The 12723-nt window shown below is 44.5% G+C and overlaps 2 protein-coding genes across 8 annotated transcripts in view; one reads left to right on the top strand and one right to left on the bottom strand.

Annotated features, from left to right (window-relative positions):
• The window catches only part of LOC121575306 (rootletin-like), a 32682-nt gene extending 26264 nt beyond the window's left edge, over positions 1 to 6418 (top strand). For 3 of the 4 annotated variants that reach the window (XM_045222876.1, XM_045222874.1, XM_041888302.2), the window contains exons 35-37: positions 207 to 338; positions 4890 to 5063; positions 5159 to 6418. In XM_045222876.1, coding sequence (XP_045078811.1) covers positions 207 to 338; positions 4890 to 5063; positions 5159 to 5245 — 393 coding nt within the window. In that variant the 3' untranslated portion in view covers positions 5246 to 6418. Of the gene's footprint in view, positions 1 to 206; positions 339 to 2853; positions 3056 to 4889; positions 5064 to 5158 lie in introns of those variants that run through there. The other variant, XM_045222873.1, reaches the window with a different exon arrangement.
• Positions 6419 to 7212: 794 nt separating this feature from the next.
• On the bottom strand, positions 7213 to 12538 carry LOC121575305 (microfibrillar-associated protein 2). 4 transcript variants are annotated; one of them, XM_041888297.2, is made up of 9 exons: positions 12432 to 12538; positions 9733 to 9812; positions 9532 to 9582; positions 9004 to 9030; positions 8659 to 8742; positions 8489 to 8524; positions 8275 to 8362; positions 8097 to 8170; positions 7213 to 7974 (listed from the first exon to the last, which is right to left on the bottom strand). In XM_041888297.2, the coding sequence occupies exons 2-9, from the start codon at positions 9761 to 9763 to the stop codon at positions 7871 to 7873; spliced, it is 495 nt and encodes a 164-aa protein (XP_041744231.1). In that variant the 5' UTR covers positions 9764 to 9812; positions 12432 to 12538; the 3' UTR covers positions 7213 to 7870. The 4 variants fall into 4 exon arrangements, with proteins under 4 accessions (XP_041744231.1, XP_041744233.1, XP_041744235.1 ...); XM_041888299.2 differs by having other exon boundaries at positions 9733 to 9793; positions 12432 to 12537; XM_041888301.2 differs by having other exon boundaries at positions 9733 to 9793; positions 12422 to 12508.
• Positions 12539 to 12723: the final 185 nt, after the last annotated feature.

The following is a 12723-nucleotide window of genomic DNA, read 5'->3' as shown; positions in this document are numbered from 1 at the left end:
CGAAAAGAGTTGGAGTACTAATTTTCAATCAGTTCAATTCAGGAAGTGAATTTAAATGCAATTCATGAATGAAAAAATCCTCTGAAAATAATGGCAGTTTTTCAATTCACTTCCTCAATTAACTGGATTAAACATGTAATTGACCCCCAAAGTCTACTGTTGAATGGTATTGACTGGATTCTGACTATGTATGACTGTTTCTCCAGGTGGAGCGTCAGAAGCTGAAGACAGAGGAGGGCAGCATGCGTCTGTCTGCAGAGAAAGGCCGTCTGGATCGCTCCCTCACCACCGCAGATCAGGAGCTGCAGGACGCACAGAGACAGATAGCACTGCTACAGGTAGACAGGAGACACAGAGACACATAGCACTGCTACAGGTAGAGGGTCAGGCAAAGGAAGGCTAAGATAATAACAAGATGACATGGACCATGTTGAGCACTACCACTGAGTGTGTTTCCACAGCTGCTGTTGGTTTCATGCTTGTCTGAAAGGTGACAGGAGAGAAAATGTGGGTTCAGTTTAGAGCTAGGCGGTATATCATAAATAATGGTATGGATCCACATACAGTGGGGGAAAAAAGTATTTAGTCAGCCACCAATTGTGCAAGTTCTCCCACTTAAAAAGATGAGAGAGGCCTGTAATTTTCATCATAGGTACACGTCAACTATGACAGACAAATTGAGGGAAAAAAATCCAGAAAATCACATTGTAGGATTTTTTATGAATTTATTTGCAAATTATGGTGGAAAATAAGTATTTGGTCACCTACAAACAAGCAAGATTTCTGGCTCTCACAGACCTGTAACTTCTTCTTTAAGAGGCTCCTCTGTCCTCCACTCGTTACCTGTATTAATGGCACCTGTTTGAACTTGTTATCAGTATAAAAGACACCTGTCCACAACCTCAAACAGTCACACTCCAAACTCCACTATGGCCAAGACCAAAGAGCTGTCAAAGGACACCAGAAACAAAATGGTAGACCTGCACCAGGCTGGGAAGACTGAATCTGCAATAGGTAAGCAGCTTGGTTTGAAGAAATGAACTGTGGGAGCAATTATTAGGAAATGGAAGACATACAAGACCACTGATAATCTCCCTCGATCTGGGGCTCCACGCAAGATCTCACCCCGAGGGGTCAAAATGATCACAAGAACGGTGAGCAAAAATCCCAGAACCACACGGGGGGACCTAGTGAATGACCTGCAGAGAGCTGGGACCAAAGTAACAAAGCCTACCATCAGTAACACACTACGCCGCCAGGGACTCAAATCCTGCAATGCCAGACGTGTCCCCCTGCTTAAGCCAGTACATGTCCAGGCCCGTCTGAAGTTTGCTAGAGTGCATTTGGATGATCCAGAAGAGGATTGGGAGAATGTCATATGGTCAGATGAAACCAAAATATAACTTTTTGGTAAAAACTCAACTCAGTCGTGTTTGGAGGACAAAGAATGCTGAGTTGCATCCAAAGAACACCATACCTACTGTAAAGCATGGGGGTGGAAACATCATGCTTTGGGGCTGTTTTTCTGCAAAGGGACCAGGACGACTGATCCGTGTAAAGGAAAGAATGAATGGGGCCATGTATCGTGAGATTTTGAGTGAAAACCTCCTTCCATCAGCAAGGGCATTGAAGATTAAACGTGGCTGGGTCTTTCAGCATGACAATGATCCCAAACACACCGCCCGGGCAACGAAGGAGTGGCTTCGTAAGAAGCATTTCAAGGTCCTGGAGTGGCCTAGCCAGTCTCCAGATCTCAACCCCATAGAAAATCTTTGGAGGGAGTTGAAAGTCCGTGTTGCCCAGCGACAGCCCCAAAACATCACTGCTCTAGAGGAGATCTGCATGGAGGAATGGGCCAAAATACCAGCAACAGTGTGTGAAACCCTTGTGAAGACTTACAGAAAACGTTTGACCTGTGTCATTGCCAACAAAGGGTATATAACAAAGTATTGAGAAACTTTTGTTATTGACCAAATACTTATTTTCCACCATAATTTGCAAATAAATTCATTAAAAATCCTACAATGTGATTTTCTGGATTTTCTTTTCTCATTTTGTCTGTCATAGTTGACGTGTACCTATGATGAAAATTACAGGCCTCTCTCATCTTTTTAAGTGGGAGAACTTGCACAATTGGTGGCTGACTAAATACTTTTTTTCCCCACTGTACCTGTATGGATTCTATAACAATATTTCTATACATTGCTAAATTAAATGAAAAGTTATACAAATTGGACTATTCACTGTCAGTTTTGTAATAGTTTGGTTGAGTATAAAACCATCAGAATGAGAAAGCCCATTAAAACCACTTAAAATGTGTTTGTTGCCATAAAAGGCACTACTAATAAAACATATTTAGAACTTGTATTATTCAGAAACATAAAATAACGTCAAATATCGCCATACCGTCAAAAATGAACCATATCACCAGGCCCTAGTTCAGTTTCAGCATTTGAGTTTGTCATCCTGCTTTTTTCCCCAGTAGCAGAATTATCAAAGGAGTCAAGATTTAGTTGTTCATTCAGCCTTTAGTTAATTGGGTTCGTCAGTTGGTTTTCTGTGTGGGTCAGTATCACAACAAATTCAGTTTGAGACCAAAAAGGCCAAAGGCCATGAACTGTATCAGGAATTTGGTAATGAAATAATCATTATTCATACTACCATTTTCCCTAGTCAAACTCAGAATACAATTTTAGTCATTTGATAATGCCCAGCATTCATCAAAGTCAGGTCCAATAGACTTAACCTCTCCCCCACTTATCTCCTAGTCAAACCACAATAACAAACCTCATTTACTGAGGTGATTGGCTGATGTTGGAGGTGTGTATTCTTTATTTGTCTGCTTTGTGGAAGGAGGAGTTGGTGGATGTAAGAAAGAAGATCACTTTTTCTATGGTGAGTGTCTATTTGTCCAGTGATTGTTATACAGTCAGTGCACTACTCTTTGAGTGATCAAATCTGTGCAGGACAATTTTACCACTATAAGCAGTTGATCACTATAATCTCAATCACTATAAGCAGAATGCCCTGTAATAAAGACGAGGCTAGGGTGTTCTTCTTGGTAGTTTTTATTCTGAAATTCTCCGTTCAGGTAAGTGAGGGGTTAGTCAGGCGAGATAGTGCTTTTTGTTGCAGATTATTGTACATTCTTTTTCATTAGTTTAACCCTCCCAGACACCTGTCTGTTATTCCCTGAACTCCCTTTAAAGCCAGCCAAATGAAACCCCATGTAGGTGTAAGTGAGTTGGGATCAGTACAAAATGGCTGCAGCCCTGGGCCCTCTGGCTCTGAATGCATCTGCTGCTATTTAGACACCTAATGTTGAGCCTGCTGCTATTTAGACACCTAATGTTGAGCCTGCTGCTAGTTAGACACCTAATGTTGAGCCTGCTGCTAGTTAGACACCTAATGTTGAGCCTGCTGCTATTTAGACACCTAATGTTGAGCCTGCTGCTAGTTAGACACCTAATGTTGAGCCTGCTGCTAGTTAGACACCTAATGTTGAGCCTGCTGCTAGTTAGACACCTAATGTTGAGCCTGCTGCTAGTTAGACACCTAATGTTGAGCCTGCTGCTATTTAGACACCTAATGTTGAGCCTGCTGCTAGTTAGACACCTAATGTTGAGCCTGCTGCTAGTTAGATACCTAATGTTGAGCCTGCTGCTAGTTAGACACCTAATGTTGAGCCTGCTGCTAGTTAGATACCTAATGTTGAGCCTGCTGCTAGTTAGACACCTAATGTTGAGCCTGCTGCTAGTTAGACACCTAATGTTGAGCCTGCTGCTAGTTAGACACCTAATGTTGAGCCTGCTGCTAGTTAGACACCTAATGTTGAGCCTGCTGCTAGTTAGATACCTAATGTTGAGCCTGCTGCTAGTTAGACACCTAATGTTGAGCCTGCTGCTAGTTAGACACCTAATGTTGAGCCTGCTGCTAGTTAGACACCTAATGTTGAGCCTGCTGCTAGTTAGACACCTAATGTTGAGCCTGCTGCTAGTTAGACACCTAATGTTGAGCCTGCTGCTAGTTAGACACCTAATGTTGAGCCTGCTGCTAGTTAGACACCTAATGTTGAGCCTGCTGCTAGTTAGACACCTAATGTTGAGCCTGCTGCTAGTTAGACACCTAATGTTGAGCCTGCTGCTAGTTAGACACCTAATGTTGAGCCTGCTGCTATAGTTAGACACCTAATGTTGAGCCTGCTGCTAGTTAGACACCTAATGTTGAGCCTGCTGCTAGTTAGACACCTAATGTTGAGCCTGCTGCTAGTTAGACACCTAATGTTGAGCCTGCTGCTAGTTAGACACCTAATGTTGAGGAGAATTGTTTGGCTTGTTTGTTCTTCGTCTGGACTCCTATGGTTTCTGTTACGGATGAAGTTGAGAAAGTTTTACAAGAACATGCACAACATGCTTGACATACATTTAGTATGAAAATTACATGATATAGCCTAGCTAGTAGGGCACTGTTGAATAGTGTTCTGTGGAGTCTTCATTTGCTTTTGATTTCATTTGAAGAGGCTACTATTCAGCATATATTACTGAATAGTCCATTTTAGATTCTCTTTCAATCCTTCATCAACAGATTAATTTATCAAGGTCATGCACGTGAACAGCTTTTCCTAGTCATTGTGTCAGCCAATCAAGAAGCAGACGTCAAGTGACCAGTGACCACCACAGAGGGGCTATTAACCATTTGTCGTCAGACCTCTCCCAGCCCCACCAGCTGTGTGTTTATGGTGTCCCATGTAGTGTTGACATACCTCTTGTTACCATCTAGAAAATTACCCTAACCCTGTGTTGTTAACACTGAGACATGTCTCTGTCTGGGATTTGAGTTTGTGACTAACACTCCTCTATCTGTGTGTATATGTCTCTCTGTGTATCCAGGCCCAGCTGGCTGAGATGGAGCAGTCCCACAATGTGAGTGCGAGCTCTGTGCGGCAGCGTGATGAGGTGCTGCGTGAGGCAGAGAAGCTGAGGGTCGCCCAGAGGGAGGCAGAGAGGACCCTGGCCGCCCGGGAGAGAGCCCACCGCCACCGGGTCAAAGGCCTGGAGGAGCAGGTAGATACAGCCATGAGGTCAGAGGGCAAGAAGACATACCCTTAATTTCTGTCCTCCTGTCCCTGACCTCATCTGTCTGTTTGTCCGTCCCACAGGTGTCCACTCTGAAGGAGCAGCTGCAGCAGGAGATGAGGCGGAGGCAGCCATCTCTACCCACCTCCCTGATGTCTGGGGGGAACTGAGCACAGAGCAGCTCACTTGTGTCCCTCCATGGGTACTAAAGCCCAGTAGCAGCTCCAAGAACCAATATCCAATCATCATCTCCTATGATTTGACACACGCCTCTCCTCCTACTCAGGGAGAAACTCAGCGACACCACGGGAGGAGACTGTGGATGATAGAAGTGTAATCCGGTACAACAGAGGAGGAATGAGATCCTCAGCTCTGCCAGTATACAGTTGGCCTGGATTCCCTCCCACACACACACACCAGCAGAACAGAATACAAAGGGAGAACAGAGTCTGAGTCACTGTTTGAGCACTTGGCAACAAATTGATCGGCCATATGAAGGAACTACTGTACCGTCCATCTTGCTAGTATTTGGTTGAGATTGAACCAACTATTTTGTCTGGACCAATAGACACTATTATATGTAGAACACATGATGGGACCACTTGAGATTAAGTATTTATGTGCTGTATGTATGTATATCAGTTTGTGATATACAAACAGACAGGATCTATCATGGTCCACACACATCAACACAGTCGTGAAGAGGGCACGACAATGCTTCTTCCCCTCGGGACGCTGAAAAAATTTGGCATGGGCCCTCGGATCCTCAAAAAGTTATACAGCTGAGCGATTGAGAGCATCTTGACTGGCTGCATCACCGTTTGGTATGACAGCTGCTTGGCATCTGACCGCAAGGCGCTATATCACTGGGTCCGAGCTCCCTGCCATCCAGGACCTCTATACCAGGCGGTGTTAAGGAAGGCCCCCAAAAAATAGTCAAACAATCCAGCCACCCAAGTCATAGACTGTTCTCTCTGCTACCGCACGGAAAGCAGTACCGATGCACAAAGTCTGGAACCAACAGGATCCTGAACAGCTTCTACCCCCAAGCTATAAGACTGCTAACTAGTTGATGTGACCACATGAGATTAAGTATGTATGTGGTGTATGTATGTATATCAGTTTGTGATTTTAGATTGATATGCTTGTAACTAACTAGGAATAGCACATATCGAGGTACATTTATGATAACTATCAGGATGATGTTTAGGGGATGGAAGCACATGCATCAATCATGTTTGTAAGGGAATTGAAATGAGAGAACAGTTGTCACCCCGCTCCTCCGCACACTCCACTGGCTTCCAGTTGAAGCTCGCATCTGCTACAAGACCATGGTGCTTGCCTACGGAGCTGTGAGGGGAACGGCACCTCCGTACCTTCAGGCTCTGATCAGTCCCTACACCCAAACGAGGGCATTCCGTTCATCCACCTCTGGCCTGCTGGCTCCCCTACCTCTGCGGAAGCACAGTTCCCGCTCAGCCCAGTCAAAACTGTTCGCTGCTCTGGCACCCCAATGGTGGAACAAGCTCCCTCACGACGCCAGGACAGCGGAGTCACTCACCACCTTCCGGAGACATTTGAAACCCCACCTCTTTAAGGAATACCTGGGATAGGATAAAGTAATCCTTCTACCCCCCCCCCCCCCCTTACCCCACCCCCCCAAACAAAAAACATTGTAAAGTGGTTATCCCACTGGCTATAAGGTGAATGCACCAATTTGTAAGTCGCTCTGGATAAGAGCGTCTGCTAAATGACGTAAATGTACATGTAAAATGTATCTGTAAGAAATGAATGTTGATAAAGAATCTTTGACTACACTGCTTGTTTGTTTGATCCACATGAAGCACAAACAATCCAACTCATCAGAATTAGTCACACCAAGGTAAAGTTATAGTAAAAAAAAAAACTTTATTTTTTTTCTCCAGTATAGTGAAAGGGTTTTACAAAGCAGTAGTACAGTAACAATTTGTGAGCCGCCTTTTCAAAGCACTTCTTGCCACTGATATGTGAAACTATGCACTCACTGCAAGGTCTCCAGCCACCGTAGCTCTAGTCACGTGGCCGACCATGTTACACAAAAACACTCAAGAGAGGTCAGGGGTCAGGTCAGCACCCGTCTCTTCAAGTCTGATTGTTGCTGCTTGCCACCCAGTCAGTGCCGAGGCAGTGGGATGGTTATGGATAATTATTGAGTTTTGCTAATGCCTCTGTTGTTGAGGTCAGTAAGCAGCAGCTGTCACACAGCTTTTCAACACAGGTATACTGCTGTCCCCTCATTACTATGACTGCTTTTAAACACAGGTATACTGCTGTCCCCTCATTACTATGACTGCTTTTCAACACAGGTATAGTAAACAACAACAAACACCACACAATGATTTAGAATATAGGATACAGTAAGGCAAAAAAACAAGATCAAAACGTTGCTTTTTTATGTGCCTCTGATTGCTGATTTCCATTCCATAGCACCAGTGTGGTAGTGATTTTATAGCACCAGTGATGTTATACAGTCATCAATGTTCTGTTGAGTATAAAAGAATATATATATTTATCCATACACACGTTCTACTGATCCCACTTCGCATTATGTATGTAATTCTGAAAGAGGGAGGAGAGACGAGATGAAAAGAGAAGAAACATGGCAGTTCTTTGGTACCAAAAAGTATGTGGAATAAAGTCAAAGATTAAACAGAAAAGGGGATGGGGAGGAGGTGGCGGGAGGAGGAGGGGGCGGGATGTGGACCCTAGAGATGTGGCAGTATTTGGGCTGGTGTTCTCTGATGTGTCCCATGTTCTCAACAGCCTCCACAGCTCTTCCCACAGCTGCTCCCCAGTGACCCACACTGGCCACTCACCGCAGCTACACCACAACGAGAGAACTGGTCACGGCACATGTCAGCTACAGAGAGAGAGAAGTGTTACAGGTTTTGTCCTCCACAGAGGTGAATACAAAACTGAACGGGTGTGTGCGTTTCTTTAGTGGGGACAGCTGGTTGTGCATTGTATACAAGAACACCTCACCTCTTAGCAGCTCTTCATGCGCACACACAGTCCTGACACACACCTCCTTGTTGATCACATACACCCTTCGCAAGCTGAGGAGAGAGGAATGGGGTTACAGTGTGATGTTGAACACTTTATAATCCATGTTCAATGCTATCATGGTAACAAGTTAAGGGTTAGGTGTGCAGAAGCATACCTGTAGAAGCAGAGGCTATTCAGGCACTGTTTGCATGGTTTGTGAACAGAGTAGAGTCTGGTGCAGGGGTACTGCTCCTCTCGGCAATCTACACAACACAAAACAAATGAGTCATCCAAGACAATCATCTACATATAGCATAATAGTCCAAGTCAGTCATCCATTAACATCTATACATACAGACCCTCCCCCTCTCTCTTTCCCCATTTCTTACCTAAGGGGCCAGGTTCTGTGGGCTCTGTCTCTTGCTCTGAAACAAAACAGAAACTAACATTTAAATGGAATAACCCTGCTAATATGACAGAAGAGCAGGACGGGATGTAGATATGGAACAGACTAGTTGATAATACATGTTGAATAGTAGATAATGAAAGGTGTGAGTACCAGACAGACCAGGACGTTCAGGACCAGGGAACGGTTGGGGATCCTGTAACAGATTCTGCTGCTGGACATCTGCGTCAGGATTCTCTGATAGGGAGAGCGCAGGGGGGGGGGAGAAGAAGAAGATGGAGAAAAAGAGAGCAAGAAGAAAAGGGAGAAAGAGAAAGGGAGATAGAGAGTGAGCACAACAAGGGAATTGCTGAATTTTCTCAAGGAAAATGAGGCGCTGAGCAGGACTTTCAGTACATCACCAATGGGCAAAAGGCAGAGAAGCTCTCTACATCAGTCTATCAAAACTGAGGATACTACCAGAGTAGCATAGGTAACAAGATCACACAAGTATCTTACCTGGGAAATAATCAGGGCCATAGTCCTCTGTGAAGCAAAATGAACAAATGAACAGTATGAGATATGCTTTTGTTACATTGACTGATAACATATTGTGATAAACTTACAGCAGGCAGACTGACAGACAGGCAAACAACCCTTTATGTGTGACAGATGACTAACAGCGATCTACTCAAGCACAGTGGGAATTTCACATAAAATGCAAGAATACAACATCGACCACCTGCTTTTAAAATTGGGAGGGAATGTACGGTAGATTGTCTTTGTGCATGACTTCATATTCAAGATGTTAGCAAATGATGAGATAGTAAGTGTTCATTGAAGTATTTACAATAGACAAATTACAATACACAGAACACTAAATGTTTCCATCTACCTGGTAAAAAAAAATACTTTGACATGGTATACTCTCGGGGTGGGTAGACAAAAGACATTAAATAATGACCAGATGTGGAGAGACACAGTACAGAGTCACGGTGTGTTCGTATACGTGGACAGACACTGTAATAATGACATGGATGAACTCACCCAGGAAAGGAAATGGTTCTTGGTAGAGGGGGGGCTGGGCTAGCAGGAGGACTGTTGAGGCAAAGATGGCTAAATGTTTAGGCAAAGGTGCTGGACAAGTGTTTTGTTGTATAGAATGTTTATTGGGTTAGTCTGCTGTTGTGTGTACATTAGAGTGTTGTGTATATTATGTAGTGTTCAGTGTGACTGTGCTGGACTCACCTGGCATGGACAGCAGTAGGAGGACTCTCATGGTCGATCTCTGTGTGGAGGTAGACTGACACTGAGGAGGAGAGAGAAGACTGTATACATTTTCAAAGGGTTACTGATTCCAAGTGATATAGAGACACACATCTGTTACATAGTGTTCGCTGTATCGTTGATGTATTTCTGTATCGTTTTTCAGACTCCCAACTGTCACAGTCTTTTACCCATGGGCCTCGTCACAGTATTTTACCCATGGGCCTCGTCACAGTCTTTTACCCATGGGCCTCGTCACAGTCTTTTACCCATGGGCCTCATCACAGTCTTTTACCCATGGGCCTCGTCACAGTCTTTTACCCATGGGCCACGTCACAGTCTTTTACCCATGGGCCTCGTCACAGTCTTTTATCCATGGGCCTCATCACAGTATTTTACCCATGGGCCTCGTCACAGTCTTTTACCCATGGGCCTCGTCACAGTCTTTTACCCATGGGCCTCGTCACAGTCTTTTACCCATGGGCCTCATCACAGTCTTTTACCCATGGGCCTTGTCACAGTCTTTTACCCATGGGCCTCGTCACAGTCTTTTACCCATGGGCCACGTCACAGTCTTTTACCCATGGGCCTCGTCACAGTCTTTTACCCATGGGCCTCATCACAGTATTTTACCCATGGGCCTCGTCACAGTCTTTTACCCATGGGCCACGTCACAGTCTTTTACCCATGGGCCTCGTCACAGTCTTTTACCCATGGGCCTCGTCACAGTCTTTTACCCATGGGCCTCATCACAGTATTTTACCCATGGGCCTCGTCACAGTCTTTTACCCATGGGCCTCGTCACAGTCTTTTACCCATGGGCCTCGTCACAGTCTTTTCCCTTCCATCTCTCTCCTATCCTGCATTCTGGCCTCACCTCTTCCCTCTCTTTTACCATCCGCTCTCTCCTTCACTCTGCCCTCCTCTGGCCCCAAACAGTCAGGGGAAAAAAGGAAAACTTTGACAGCAAGAATGTGGCACGTCTGTCTTTCTTAACAATCCCTCTGTTTTTCTCATTTTCTCCATTCCACTGCGAAACACTAAAGCAGACGGACCAGGGGCTAAATTCCAGGAAAAGAACCACTGAGCCCCTCCACCCCACCCCTCTCTCCCCATCTTCCATATTCCTCTCTCCACGTCTCTCATTTCCTCTCTGTCGCCCTCTCTTGTCATTTCCCTGAACCCCTCCCCCCTCTCTCTTTCTCTCTCTCTCTCTAATAAGCAGAGAGCTAGCCAGGTTGAGTTCATACAGTATGACCACTGCATGCCACGCCAAAAAGACAGTGAGAGAGTGAAGAAGGGGGAGTTAGTGGAGAGAGAGAGGACTGTATTCTCAGAGGATAGCAGTACTCTGCTGCAATGCGACCCCACTCCAATGCTTATTACAGTTTTCAAGTAAAAGACAATGTCATGGTAAAGTTCATAAACCATTTATATATCTGCAACAACTCACATTCAGTTGGGAACAATTGGCACAGAGAACAGTTTTTCTAACTAGACTGCGTATAAGTAACTGTGCAGATACTCCTCCCCTACTGTTTAACTGTACTACACACTATCAGACAGTCCAGCTTGTGTGGTTTTTTTGTGCACTGAGTGTGCTATCCTGTGATCATCAGCGTGTGTATATGTGAGTATCATCACATTTAATGTTTCATGCTATGACGTCTGGCTGTAGTGTGTCAGAATGTACATGTATGTATGAAGGTATATGTCACCAAAGTGTGTGTGTGTGTTGATATTCCTCTTGTGCATCACAGTGGCTATCGGAAACCATATGTTTTCACAGCACACATCTGGGAGCTATTACACCATCCTCCTCAACCCCATTTTGTCTCTCCCTCCTCCCCAGCCCTAACTGCCCCCCTCCCCCAAAGCATGGGGACTTGGGAACAACGCCACCATGAACGGGGAGAGCTCCCTCTCTTCATTCGTCCTCTCATTCCTACTCAACACAGTTTATTGTTTGTTTTCAAGCACTATGTAAAAATAGATATATAATTTCGCTCTCCATCTCCTCCCCCTCTCCCCTTTAACAACCCCCCTTTAGTCCTCATTCTTTTTCTCCCTTTCCTCTCATTTTATTTATGTTGGCCAGCCCCTCTCCATTGTATTGTCATTGCCCCCAGCTATAACCCCACCCCCTGGATTGCAGATTGCCCCATTCTCCACAACAGTGTAAACAGACAACCTCATGTCAACCTAGAACAATCTTCTGACAAAGTAGACTATTCTGAATAAATTAAAGATTCAAGTACCTGTTGAATAACTACATATGAGGCCCAATCATGTCCTGAATTGCAAGGAAAATACACAGAAACAGCTTAGTTGACAGGTCACCACTGCTTGCATGCTATTATTGAACTTGTAGAGTTTTCATTTGATTTGATCAAAGTCTTTCAGGTAGGCCTATAACTCGATACTGATGATGGATACAAATAACCATCTTTCAAATAACTGATAAGTGATCAACAACACACACCACCCTGACACATGGTGTAAAAAAAAAAAAAAACGACTCAACTCTTATGAAATGTAGCCCAACTACCTTAGTCTTTGATTAATGGTCAATATTCAAATTAATCAAAATAAGTGCACATGTTTACAAATACACTTTTATGCTGTTTCTGCAGTTATTTCATATCTAAATATATTAATTTGAACAACTTGCCAGTTTTTACCTCGATTTCCTTTAGCTCCGGCGATCCGCAAGTCTCATGCGTCCCTCTTCAGCAACGTCTAACCAAGCGCCACATTGTAGCGCCCCGCCTTCAAGCCCCCTCTCCCGCCTCTGTCCGTCACATCGTCGACCCCCACCAACCACAGACAGGAGACCATGGCACTGACTGCACATAAACCCTCTAACTCTCCAGGATGGATAAATAGGTATGTTTGAAAGCAGTAGACCGTAGACCCACATGATTGATCTCAAGGGATATACGTTTTCGTGTATGACTTTATTGATTGTCCACG

This window comes from Coregonus clupeaformis, chromosome 10, assembly GCF_020615455.1.
Source record: "Coregonus clupeaformis isolate EN_2021a chromosome 10, ASM2061545v1, whole genome shotgun sequence".
Classification (NCBI taxonomy): Eukaryota; Metazoa; Chordata; class Actinopteri; order Salmoniformes; family Salmonidae; genus Coregonus; species Coregonus clupeaformis.
This window is presented reverse-complemented; position numbering and strand designations above follow the sequence as displayed.